Source organism: Filicampus tigris, chromosome 3, assembly GCF_054856515.1.
Source record: "Filicampus tigris isolate MCC_2025a chromosome 3, RoL_Ftig_1.0, whole genome shotgun sequence".
Classification (NCBI taxonomy): Eukaryota; Metazoa; Chordata; class Actinopteri; order Syngnathiformes; family Syngnathidae; genus Filicampus; species Filicampus tigris.
In genome coordinates, this window is record NC_141219.1 from 16,513,659 (window position 1) to 16,527,677 (window position 14,019).

Below are 14,019 nucleotides of genomic sequence, written 5' to 3' on the forward strand. Positions count from 1 at the left end.
CTCACATCACCCCAACGTTCCATCTCATACTCTTCGCCCTTCTTCCTTTTTGTGTGATATTGCCAATAGAAAATATATGGTTAAAAATGCCCAAGAGGCAGCTGTTTGTTTGCCATGGCATTTAGGAGTATACAAGTGAAAAAAAAAGTTGAGTTTTACTGGTAGTATTATCTGTCATATTCTAATAATTTACCATCACGATGAACACAAGCTATGATGACGCCCTGAGCTAAATACTAACATCAGCATGCTAATGCTTTATTTCCATTTTTTATTGTGTTGCTTAGTTTAAACAAAAAGCAACTGTATTTTCAAGTCTTTTCTAAAAGATTAATAGAATGTCACCATTCCTCTTTAAACTGGGAAGCTAATTTGAGCTAAATACACCACCACACTAATAAAGATACACTGTCACTGAAAATATTCATCCTTCACCCAAGTATGCAGTTTTACCTCAACATGGTGTTTATTGTCCTGATTTTCCAATAGCTCGTCGTGTCACCATCACTGTCTATGGAGCTAAACTGTGAGGCTGTGCTAAGATAAATGCTAACATCAGCATGCTAATGTCCAATGAATATGTCACAGGATTGGGAAGAATATTACATAAAGGAATGATTAAATCAGCAGTCCGCAACAAACCTCTCGTCATCACATTGTAAACAATGATTTTTTTTTTTTTTTTTAATGCTTCGCCTTCATCTTAAATGATGCTAAATCTCATAAACCATTTGAATTAATCTGAGTGTTTTGTTTGGGTGTCTGGTGGAGGTGCCAAATTACAGATTAGTGATGATTGATTCTTTCTTTTTTTTTTGCATAGATCCAGTTTTCAAGTGCAATCCATAATGTCGAAAGAGTAAAGATCCCAGGGGTGTTCCACTGACAAATTAATTAAAAGACTGAGTAATCTGTGGAGAATAGGAGTGTACGTGTTTGTGTGTGGGTGTGTGTGCGTGTGTGTGGTGGGGAGGGAGGATATTTGATATGCACAACCAAGCAAACTATACCTGTAATATGAAAGCTCTTCACACCACTGTTCAATGCCAGGTTTCTGTGATGAAAAAACAAGACAAAGATAAATAATTTCAGAACTTTTTCCACCATCACCATCAACTCGATTATTTTTTAATGATTTTTTTGAGAAGGAAAGCAAAAATAAACAACTGACAATGATATTTCAGCTTCTTTTTTTTCGAAGAGGTGTGTTTGTGCCAAACATACCTTTTCGAATTAGGCCAAAACGTTCAAACTTGATATCATCAGGACATAACTAAGTGGGCTAAACATGTGGGAAAAGAAGTATATGAGGAGGTGCATACTTGTGCAACCACATTTCAGCTGTTACTTAACGTACCCTCTCAAAGCTTACTTTTTTTAATCAAATGAGTTCTCAACCTTGGTCTCATTTTTTTCCACATCACAAAAACTTGGTATTTGAACAGGAGTATGTAGACTTTTCCTAACCACTGTACAGTTATCATGCTACATTCTTTCTTTGCACTTTTTTGGGGGTTTTATTCCTGACTGTCCAGAAAATTAAAAAAAAAAATTGTGAATCATGGCATCAAACAGTACAATGGCCCAAAAAAACAAAAAGCTCCAGCACGTACTGGGACAAAATAATGGAGACGACCAGCACTCCAGGGTAGGCCGCAGTGGCTCACTAACCATCTGTGACTGACAGGATGCTCGATGCTCCACACCGGGGACATTTTGTTTGCTCAAATCTCCCCTAAAACCCTTAGTGAATACAGCTACGCATGAGTTCTACTGAAAGCAACTTTCAGTTGTGTCGTACGGACTTGAAGGGATTTAATGCATGCATGTCATTTATTTTTTGACATGGAGAAGCTCTTACAAATCATAAATTAAACAAAACGTAAAAGACCAGACGATGCATTTTGTGTTGCTGCTTTTGATGAAATCCACATGAGGTCTATTATTTAAGTCTGTGAAAATATATGGTACAGTATATGGCAGCTAAATAAGATGCTATGCACTATAATTTATCACTGAAAAACAAGGATGGCTGCAAAACCAAAAACAGAGCTTCCAGGGGGCTGTTTCACAAAGCAGGTTTTGAGAAAACGCGGGTGTCTGTTAACCCTGAATTGACACTGAAATGAGGGACATTTCAGGGTTAACAGACTGAGTTTTCACTAAACCTGCTTTGTGAAACAGAGGGTCAGAGTTTGACAATTAATTCTACTTAATGTACGCGTTTTTGACATACTGGTATCAAAGCAGAATTAAAGGATCGTCACAGAGTTATAATAGATAACTATCAGCTCAAGGACCTTCTATTGTCACGGTTTTTGTGAAATACAAATGTTGTGATTGTTATTCTTATCCCCCACACCCCAAAAAATACACACTAAATGGGAAGACAAATAATTTTAATTGGACTGTGACAATGCAGCAGAACAACAAAAGAGTAACATTCTTTCTTTACACTAACATTTGTTTTATTTGATGTTTCTGCAGCATCTCAAAATGTATTATAAAGGAATACTGTATAGTATTTAAGAAAACAAAATGCATTCGGTAGGAAGGTTATCACATCAAATGGATGGAAAAAGGTAAATAAAAAATTAGTCTCCCCCAAATGTTTCGACAAATTCACCATCAATGATCTCATTTGTAACAAGATGATGGTGAAGATTGGCATTTTGTGAGTTGGTAGGTATGTTGACACAGTCAAACAAGAGGGTGTAGTCTGAGTGCATTAGAGGAAAATCAATCAAAATACACCAACAACAAAAGCAGCTTTTGTGACATGGCACAAAATATTCTGTGCAAACCAAATGCATCTACTTGGGCACCAGTGTTGGAAGACGTCATGCTCGATCGGGAAGCATTATACGAAGAAACCCCAGACAGTCTGTCAGAAGAGCATCTACGGAAACACAGATTTCTTGTATGACCTTTTGAGAAAATTGGTTGTAAAATTAAATTCAGGTCACTTCTGGGTCACCATGCCAAAGTATGGACGAGGCAGCAGGATCCAATGCCAGTCAATCATATTAGCCGCCTTGGTTGGCTGACGTTTGGATTACAGCTCCAACGATAGCTTTGGCCATGCTTCTCATAATGACCCGGAAGTGATGTTTTGCAGTCGAATTTGAAGCTCAGTGTTAAATTAGCAACTGAATGTTGAATTTTTAAAGCCAAAAAGTGATCGTTGAATGTTTTGACGATAATAAAATTCAGTGTTAGCGATTCAGATTCAGAATCTGATGACAGATATATTTCCATATAGGATAGCCCCCCCCAAAATACTCAATGCAAACAGAAATGGTTGATTTAAAAAAAAAAAAAAACATTCCATATAAATATAAAATAATCCAATGCTTCTTAAGGCGTGAACTGGTATCTATTCTATGCCTGCATGAGCAAATGCAGCGTGTGTCGCATGATTTCAGAGTTCATGGTCCGCAGGAAGTCCGTCAATCCTCCATTGAGTAGTTCCTCCATGGGCACGAATTGGAGCACCTGTCTATCACAAGCTAGCTGACATTTGCTCGAGTCATTCCCTTTCAGCAGGTCGCCAATACAGTTTTGGACTTCCGTCAGGGCCGGCAGGATTCGGGCCGCAGCTGCAGGGCAAAAGCCAGCGCATATGAGCACTGCTCCCATGTAGCCTGAGGGGGGCGGGCACCTGAACTTGATTGAGCGAAAACAAGCGTGCAAGCAGAGCACCAACGCAGCCGAGACACGGGTGAGCACGGACGACACGGGCAGCAAAAGGGCGTCCCCAGAAGTCAGCCTCCTCAGGGACATCGCGACACGGCCGACGAGCTCATGCTGGTACGTCGGCGCTGCGTCGTGCAGCGTTCCGCGGCTCCCTTGAGGATAAGAACCCTCTGAAGGAAACGTGAGAAGTAGCTCTCCGATTTGGCTCCCACACGCGTCCCACTCTGAGCGGCTACCGAACACCATGCACTGCCTTTTCGTTTGCGTCCCGTTATTGTCGGCGCAGAGACCCGCGACCTCCGCCAAGATGGAGGCGGCGCTAACCGCGTGGCATGAGTCGCAGGGAAGATTAGAGTCTCTCTCAGCTGCGGACACCTGTGCTTCAGCCACATAGTTTAACAAGACTCCTGCGCAGAATGGAGAGTTTCTGACGGCGGGCAGTGCTGCGCCGACAACAATGTACCAGGAATCCACGTGACAGCCCGACAGGGGTCCTCGCAACAGGCAGTCCGTCCCGTCGGTCTCACAGCGGTGCCGCTGGATCCAGTCGGCATGGCAACCTGTCTCGACGCGCCGCTTCCAGCCGAGGGTCTGCAATTCCCTGCGCTCGTTGAAGGAGCCTGCCGCTTGCTTCTTGGGTCCCAGAGGTCGGCCCACCGAGGCGTGGCAGTAGGCGGGGCTGACGGCGTTCCGGGAGATCCATCGACTCCGAGGGAGGAATGTCACCTGAGCACAGAGACAGTTCGAAATTCATCGAGAGTGAACCCTGACACCTACTGTATGGTGAACAGAAATCATTTATTCCTGTTGCCTATCAATGTGGTTTTAAAGACTGCAAGTAGACAAATATTGAAATAAGAATCGGCATCTGTTGAGACTTAGTGTGCCTTTGCTGAACCGCGGTACCTATTTTACATGACAAAAATCTCACAGGTAACCAACAAAAAGACAAACCAAAAAAAGGATGAATCTTGTCTCAATTCAGTCAGAAATGGCTTGTTTAATTGAACACAAAGCTGATATATTTGCAGGGAGCTACGACTTATTCTGTTGGACATATGGCAACAGTTGGATACATAAGTTGATTTGACCTTTTGCCATCCAATGAAAGAACATTTGATTTTTCTGCCCTTCAATATACAGCACCGTGGAGGGGTGGGGAGGAACATCAGGAATTTCGGGGAAATATGTGAATTTTCGCAAAAGACCGGTCTATCTCCGGGCCCGACCTAGCCTTCACGGCCGCACCGCCCCCTACTACGATTTTCTGCACTATCAATTTGAAATAGCATCCTGATTGGAATATCGGGATGGATATTACAGTTAGTAGTTTTTGTAATCCGATTCATTGATATACTGTCAAAATAATTGGACTTGAATCGATTATTAAAATGATAGTTGCAGCCCTAAAGTAAAATAATGCGACTTCCTACCTGGAAACGTTGCAGGTATTCCTGAGCGGTACAATCCCTTATGTTGTCGAGCCTCTCCCTCTGCTGGGAGCTCGTTCCTTCAAACAATCTCAAGTTTTCTGTGATGGTCTCCACCTGCAGATTGTGAAAGTACGTGCACAGCTCTTCATGCTGTGCGAGGAACGACGGCGGGATCGAAGATTCCGGAAAGAGCGCCTCTCTCTCCGCCAGATGCGGTCCGTAATTCCGGATGAGCTTGGAGAGCAGAGGCCTCGCGGCCTCCTTGCGGTCGTAGCGGAGGCACACGACATAAACCTCGGAATTGCCGGCTTTGCTTGTGGCGGGTTTGAAAACGCAGACGGAGCGGAAGCAGCAGTTGAGCAGGTAGAGCAAACAAACGGAGGAATGTTCGTACAGAGTGAACATTTTGAGCACAAAGGAGCCGCCGGGGCTGAGGAGCAGCAGAGCGGCGGTCACCTCACAGTAATGCAGCGGCGCCACCAGCGCCTCCTGCTCATCGGGGTTCTCCTGACAGTCGAAGCTGCCGTCCGCCGTCACCAGATCCACCCGCCGCATGTTCGCCACAAACGTCTGCAGCTCCAGTAGGTGCTTTTGGAGCATGATGTCGCCGGTGTTTTCCGAGCCGAAAAACCACCACGGCAGAGTGTTGGCGATTAAGCGATCGTCGGCGATGGTCGAGCCACCTGCGTTGGCCTCATGGTACGGGTTGAGCGTGTTGGCGGCCCAGCTCCAGTAGCAGTAGCGCGTGCGTTCGCGGGTTTTGACGTAGTGGTTCAAGGCGCTTATAAAAGCCCCGGGAGCTTCACACAGGTGAACCGTGTTGAGTTCCCCAGACTGGAGCGCCTCCTCAGGAAGAAGACTGAACGTTCCCAGGATCTCATAGAACTTGCACCATGCCTGAGTGCAGATTTCCGCATTGGCGGCAGAGCGCACCGCGGCGATGACTTTCCCGGCCCGGTTGGTGGAGTTGGTGTGCTGATGCCAAACTTCGATGTTCTTGTCACTGAGCTGGTTCTTCACAGCATTGAGGGATGCCTTCAGGGCCTCAAGGCGGCGGTTTTGTACCTTCGTGTGTTGTCTGAGGGCGACATTTGCATTGGGGCTGCACCATTCGTCGTTGGACGGTTTGACGTAGGTTCTGAATTTACTGAATAGACATTTAATCTCAGTCAGTGCGTCATTATCACAAGCTGCGACGCTGCTCACTTGCTGCTGTTGCTGCCTGCAGAATTTCTTCCTGGTTCCATTGCCCGAAATCATCCTTCTCACCTGCTTTGGTAGAACAAGGTGTTTGGTCAAATTAAAGGGACAATGAGTTACAGCAGATATAAAAAGTCTACACACCCCAGTTCAAATGCCAAAAAAAGAGATCAAGATCAATTGTATTTGAAATTTCCGATGAACCAAGGTTGTGCTTATGGCCAAGAAGGTTTCATCAAACCATAACCAAATCTCCCAAACCAATGTGGGAAAATGCTTTATGGGTCGATGATTCCAAGAGGAACTTTTTGGCTGTAATTGCAAAAGGTCTGGCGCAAACACAACACTGCTCATGACCACATGAAAACCATATTGTAATATCCGTTCTTTGTTTTGTGCATGTGCTGGCTGGGCCTGTGACTAGCGAGTGACGTCATACAGAGGGGACGAGCCAGGTTGAGAGGGAAGTTGGGCTCGAGGTGTCAGTTCTATGATTGAGCGCATGGGCGTGAGTTGTGGCCACCAGCGATACTTGTGTGAATGTGTTCTTTTCGTTACGTTTGTTATTAAAACGCCGATCAGATTGCATCAGCGACTGTGTGCATCTTTGATCACTTCGAGGGGCATTACAATACCAACAGTATAAAAATTTGCCTGAAGTGTAGAGTTAATGACTCAGAAAATACTAGGTAATGTTAGTTTTGACTTCCAAGTGTTCATTTGTATTGCATTTGTATTTGTACTTCCTCTTCATATGCTACCACTAACCTTAAGTCCTCACCGTAAACGTACTTAAAACCAGAGACAATTTCGAGTAAGCTCGTTCTGACAAACACGGAAATCGCGTAAAGGGAGAGCTTTTTAATTAGCTAAACAACCAATTCTGGATATTCTAACCGTAAATGTTTCAGGACAATATTTTTTTCTTCCAATACGTGCACCAAGTTGATCTGTAAACTGTGCTAAAGTGTGAAAAACTTACCTGGACTCATCCGCGGTACAGACCCGGAAGACAAGCAGTCACGTGATCACTCAGTGCGCTGCACTTGTGGTCACGTGATTGCGAAGCCCTACGCAGTTATGGTCACGTGATCTCTCAGACACACACGTTACTCATGCGTCAGCACGAGCACTAAGTGGCATTTTAACTAAGATTTTGTGTTAATTATCCAACGTGGCAAAAACGAAAACACCCAAATAAACGTATATATTTGATTATTAACGCCATTAACAAACATTTCAATTAATGTCTCGTGCAGTGTTTCCCAATTTACTGAGCCAAGTCACAGCTTTTACGTTCAAAAAATCTCACTGCCAAAGATGTAACAAAACGTCCATTATGCATATAATGAATGAATAATGTATTCTCGTGGATACAGAAAATGAAGACGTCGTCACACTCTGTGTGAAGTCAGGGTCTGTCTTGTTGAAGACAAAGCTATCTGATAATTCAACGGTGGATACACAGGTTCATTTGATCTTCGGCCAAATTGTATAATTTTTGCAATATTTGATTGTACTTAAAAATACAACCCTGCGAATACCTTAAAGAAAAAAAATATACGGAATTAAGGTTGACATTGCCATGTAAATGTAATTATTTCAGATGCAAGATACACTGAGGTTTATTGAACCGGATCCTCAAGAACAGTTTTAGACACAATTACCAAATGAGTCATAAAACATCTGCTTGCTTATAGCCTTTTAAACATGCCCCTAGACATTTGTCTTCAGGGCTTCACTGATTTGCAGATTCATTAACATAAATTGTGAATGCACTGCGATGTGAAGTCACTTTGACAAATCACATTGTTTACAATATGTCAGACAGGCAAATAGTGTGATATGTGATGTCTTTTTGAGCATGTCTAAATAGACTATGCTCTTTTTATATTGAGCCGCCTTGTGTGAGCATCTTTATAGACAACAAACTGATCTATACTGTATAATTCTTAGAGCTGTCTGGCATGTGAGCTGATTCAACCTGACTTTTACTATATGGTGTTGCAGAGAATGAGCATTATGGATGTTTATTTTCTCTGCTTCGGGGCCATTTCCTATCGTACATGTACATACAGCATGCTGCAAGAGGATAAATTAGGTTTTGGTAAGAGATGGGGGACTTGAGGGCTTAAAGCAAAAGCAGGACACCCACAGAGGGAGCCTTATTCATAAATAATGGACCTCTGGGATATACAGGTGCAATTAGGATTTCCAAAATAGTAGCTGTAAACATTTTGTCTTTCTATTTGCAGCTAAACCACTGGAACCTCTTGTAATATTAATGTGTGCATTATGGAGTACACTTGATTGTCCATTTCAGAAGACAGGTATTGTAAAAATCAGGGGCGGACCGGACCTATCATTAGGCAAACATAGGCCATTGCCCGGGGCCCCCCGAAAAACTGAGGGGCCCTCATCAAAACTGATTAATGACGTTTCATATATATATGTATATATATATACCGGTATATATATAAATACTGGTATATATATATATATATATATATATATATATATATATATATATATATATATATATATATATATATATATATATATATATATATATATTACTGTAGGGCAAAAAACATTAAAATCATAATGTTGTGTGTGAAAAACCTATACAGAATGTGTGTCTGTGTATATGTGCTTGTACTACAACTGTTGTATTATAAGAGATTGAGGTTTTAAAGGTCATGCGTGACTACTAAAAAAGATTAAATGTGTTCGGCCATATGATGAGTGGCTGCATCTACACTATACTCTGTGTGGATTATTACAGCATAGCAACCACTGGAGCCCCCTCAATATCACCCATTGGACCACCACCACTCAGCCAGGACAGGTCTCGTCGAGCAGTATTGGGTCCTGCTGTCCTGATTACACTTGCTCGTTTTAGTTGAAAAAAAAAAAGAAAGAAAATTTGGGTTTAAAACTTAATTTGTCCATATCAATGTTCACACCCTATTTATCTGAGCGATTAATACCAATAGAAGATACTTGATCACCCAGTGATCTGATGATCAATCAAGTTGGTGTTGTTGCTTGTATTCAAAGATGGGTCCTGCCATTTGCAAGAACTCTGTCACAGCTCAATCATGTGATTGCTTGATTAACTTGTGAGTGGCCAAGTACTCCCAATTAATTCATCATGGATAATACATTACTTCTCCTATGAATTAGAATTCATAACAGGACATTGGATAATTCTGTTTTCTACTTTGTGTACATTTTTCTGTTCCAAATCAAGATCAATTTACACCTAACGAATAGAAGTACCCGAAATATTCTTTCACCCTGAAATTTAATGGCTTTTACAAAATTTCTGTATTTTGTAACAGGCGGTTAATTGCCATACGTTCCGCTGTTAGGGATAAGTCAAACTGTGCTGGAGAGGATAATTCACTTGGGCCTAGATCTGTACGATATTACAATATCTATAATAGTGCGATATAAAAATGTCTACAGTACTTTATCACGCTGTATTGCTTATATTGTTGTTGTTGTTGTTTTAAAATGTAAATGGGCTGTGCTAAAGTGTGTTGTGTTAGCTCTATTGCTACACTAGCGTGGAGATTGAAACACAACAAAAATTGCCTTTCTATCACGTCATCGTTGTGCCTCACTTTCCAGGCATGACCAATCAACCCACTCAATCCAACTATTACGTAGTTTTACCGTTGGATTGAGCGAAAATAGATTAGTCTCTGTTACACAGTGATCACTTGTGAGCTAAACTCAACAGATTCTGTACAGTGTGCATGTGTAACAGATGCCAGCTGCCGCAGTGGAAAAGTACACAAGTCAAACTTCACTCCTCGAGAGCCTTAAGAAAAGTGCTTGCTGGTGTGCTAGCATCTTAGGCTTTTAGCCTGCTAGTTAGTGCACTCATGCTAACCCGAGGGACGTAGTTTGAGCCTCAGGCACGACTTCGCTGGATGACACATGCGCTCCAAGGTAAAATGAGTTTCTAAGTTTTTCTGTGACAAGAGTGACTTGAGACAAGCTACGCTAACATTACATGAAAAATCAATGAAGATTAATGTCACTGCAGCAATGCTACTCGACCTCCTGTAAATATTAATTTATGGCATTGCTAATGGTATTTCCCCCTGGATATTTGTGTTTTATTGTATTTCCATCATTTATCCGATTATTTATATAAATAGAAATAAAAAAGATGATAAAATTAACTGTTATACTGTTTCCTGAGACATCTCACACCTCTCTCAACCCATTAGTACAGCACTAATGTTAGTCATTCTATGCAGAGGATAAAGACAGTAAGGCTATAACTAATGCTGTATTGTCCGTCAACATGTGTTGCTTGACTTATGCGCAATCTATTCCTTTAATGTTTGATAATTAACATTAGCTTTAAGATAGCAGACTAAAAGGTGGTTGTTTTAAATCCATAAAGTGTAATTCCCTTTGTCTTATCTGTCGTTTGATCGTAAACTTCTACTGGGATTGCCACTAAACAGCTTGAAGCCTCTTTTTTTTGATGAATTGATCCCTGTTCACCAAAATACTTCTTACCGTAGAGACTTGAGTTGAGTTCACTGCCACCTTACAGCATTGTATCGTTAAGTTGAAAAAGTCACAAAGGGCCATAAACTCAGCCAGGAACTTTCGGCAAGGTAGGGGTGATGTAAACAATCCGATATTATGAGGAAAACGAACACCATTAATGCATCACATTTGATCATGCTTCATTTGATCATGCTTCGCACATATGTGGTGAAAGAAGTCTCTCATATTCGCATCTATTACCATGCAAGGCTTACCCCGCAGGTCAGAGACCTGCTGTCAACACTCCAATAAAGGCCAGCCTCACAGTGATGGACGCACGCTATCTCCATCCGCGATGACCTCACCCTGCCGACCATAACCTTGATGTATAATGAAGAAGGTCACACGGATACATGTACACAGCAATGTCACACATGCAACATGCATGTCAGGTATCCAGCAAGCCTATAAAGGTTCCTAATTTTTTTATTTTTTAAACTTGCTTTTCATTTTACCACATACACACACACACACATACACAGTAAGGAAGTGTAGCCACATTCATTACGATCCGGCCCCTTTTTCTGACATTCTTATCAGGAACAATTAAACATTTAAGAGACACGGCGCCACAAATTAGCACCGCAAGAGGCGGACATTACGAGTAATTTCTCGATAACACAGTAGCTACAGGGGACAGCGCAGTAATGAATGTCGCAAAGGAAAATGAAAACATAATCTAATGTAGAGAATGAAGAATGTTTTTAGCGGTTACCGTGAGGTGCTAATGGCCTGTCTGTCTGTCTGCCCGTCCACTTTGATTAAAGTATCTCAACAGATGTTTGATTAGACTTGAGATGTTGAAGCTTATTGACATGGATTATTGTTCATTTATCTGGTATGTTTGTGGCTAAATACAACGTACAATAATGTAAGTAAGCCGTCATTGTTGTAATGACCAAATGGCAGACCTCTGCCGAGGCCAAACTGTTGTTAGTTTGTCCATCTGTTTGTTTGCAAAGCAGGCTAGTTCTTGGTTTACAGGTGAAGATGAACAGACGGGACGGGTGGTGCCGTTACGTTTTTTGAGGGATTCCTTTGGCCGCATCTTTATTCATCACCAAAATGGTTCTTCATTGGTCCATCTAGGATATTCAGGAAAGGCAAAGCCTCACCAGTGTAACATAAAACAAATAATGATTACATTTAAAATTCTCTTGTCTCTGCTTTTTATTGATTTCCTTTTTTAATCCAATCACATTGTTCATCCTTAAAAATTGCTTGTATATTTTCTGTTCAAATTCATGGGTATGATGGCAAGTGTGGCAGCGAGCAGCCAGCTTCACCTCAGATTGCGATCTTGTGCAAAAAGCAAACAAAAAGCAGAACAGCAGCTTCATCTAAAACTACTGTGCTACAGTACAGTGTATATATATATATATATATCCATCCATCCATCCATTATCTGTACCGCTTCTCCTCACAAGGGTCGCGGGGCGTGCTGGAGCCTATCCCAGCTGTCTTTGGGCAGTAGGCGGGGGACACCCTGAACTGGTTGCCAGCCAATCGCAGGGCACACAGAGACAAACATCCGCACTCACAATCACACCTAGGGGCAATTTAGAGTATCCAATCAACTTACCATGCATGTTTTTTGGAATGTGGGAGGAAACCGGAGTGCCCGGAGAAAACCCACGCAGGCACGGGGAGAACATGCAAACTCCACACAGGGAGGCCGGAGCCGGGATCGAACCCACGACCTCTGAACTGTGAGGCAGACGTGCTAACCAGTCGACCACCGTGCCGCCATATATATATATATATATATATATATATATATATATATATATATATATATATATATATATATATATATATATATATATATATATGTACCTTTTTTGCACAACTCTAATATGATGAGTAACCTTTTAAATAAGTGAGAAATTGCAATAACTAATACAACTCAGGCTTTTGCACAGTATTGGGTGCCACTGACTTTTATCCTGACTCTACCTCATGCTTGTTACTTTGAGTTTCTCTTACATAGGTTTAGAGAAAAGCAGCTAAGGGACTTGGTGTAATTTTCAGGGCTTTTTCCCCCCACATTTACTGGATTAAGTCATTTGGCCAGCAGGTTGAAATACCATATAATCTCCCATGGGCTCAACACAAGCAGCATTGCAGTCTCTGAAGGCTGAGAACTGCCCTGGATGGGTGGGACAAAAACATTACAGAAATTAACTGTTGTTTCCTGGTGGTTTATAGTTTAATTATATTAATTAACCACGGTATATGTGCCCCGAGGGAGAGATCTTTTGTCTTTCTTTGCCATGTTTTCAATGAATGCTCATACTCAGAGGCATCCAGGCACATTTAAAATCACTTTAGTAATTCTACTTTATTCCAGTTATTTTCCCCTCAAAACAAGCCTGCATGGAGTAAGCATGTGCACTACCATAACTCATTTTGATGCAAGTCAGTGCAATGATATTTTGCATACCTCCGCCATTAGTCCTGAAAGGGAACAATTACAGATTAAAACCACACATAGAATGATTCAGTTTACAGGCACAGAAAATATATCATTTGTCTACTAGAAGAAGAATTTTAATTCACCAGTAGAGAAAGATGAGTGTTATAACTGCAAGAAGATTTTGAGATGATGTCCAAATTATCATATGTGCCATGAAGGGATTTCATTTGCAATTTGCACTTCAAAAATGTAATGACGTGATGTGCAGTCCGCAGATAAAAATATAATTCATAAAAGATGCAATACTGCCCCCTGTCAGCTCTAAGATGAAAGAATTTGGTGATACGGACATTATCAGAGAGTAGAGACAGTATTTTCACAGTAAATCACCCTTTGATAATTATTTTCAGACTATATGTAAATCAAGTACAACAACAGATTTATTTTATATTATTTGACTTGGACCTATGTAAATTACATCATGAAACAATAACACTCACACTCCCAAAAAAAAAACAATAAAACATCGAGGCCATCGACGACCTGCATGAGAATCACAGACACAAGTTGAAAAAAAAAAAAGGAACAAATAACAGAAATGTAAATTCACTTGTGCAAAAGAGAGCCACCAATTTGCCAGGAGTCACAGTGGAGCACCATGATGATGGTAATGATGATGAGGATAGATCAGACATTCAT

The 14,019-nt window shown here is 41.4% G+C and overlaps 1 protein-coding gene across 3 annotated transcripts; it reads right to left on the bottom strand.

Annotated features, from left to right (window-relative positions):
* Positions 1-2,382: 2,382 nt before the first annotated feature.
* Positions 2,383-7,438, bottom strand: cmtr2 (cap methyltransferase 2). Of its 3 annotated transcripts, none has more exons than XM_086027027.1 (3): positions 7,312-7,438; positions 5,130-6,401; positions 2,383-4,422 (listed from the first exon to the last, which is right to left on the bottom strand). In XM_086027027.1, the coding sequence occupies exons 2-3, from the start codon at positions 6,387-6,389 to the stop codon at positions 3,382-3,384; spliced, it is 2,301 nt and encodes a 766-aa protein (XP_085883153.1). In that variant the 5' UTR covers positions 6,390-6,401; positions 7,312-7,438; the 3' UTR covers positions 2,383-3,381. The 3 variants fall into 3 exon arrangements, with proteins under 3 accessions (XP_085883153.1, XP_085883154.1, XP_085883155.1); XM_086027028.1 differs by having other exon boundaries at positions 5,130-6,398; positions 7,312-7,417; XM_086027029.1 differs by lacking the exon at positions 7,312-7,438 and adding an exon at positions 7,098-7,223.
* Between the last annotated feature and the right edge of the window lie 6,581 nt (positions 7,439-14,019).

Bases quoted from the DNA above. Each gene is read 5' to 3' on its own strand.
- cmtr2 (XM_086027027.1), bottom strand. From the start codon at position 6,389: ATGATTTCGGGCAATGGAACCAGGAAGAAATTCTGCAGGCAGCAACAG. The intron at 4,423-5,129 runs GTAGGAAGTCGC...CTCTGTGCTCAG, and splicing joins AATACCTGCAACGTTTCCAG to GTGACATTCCTCCCTCGGAG.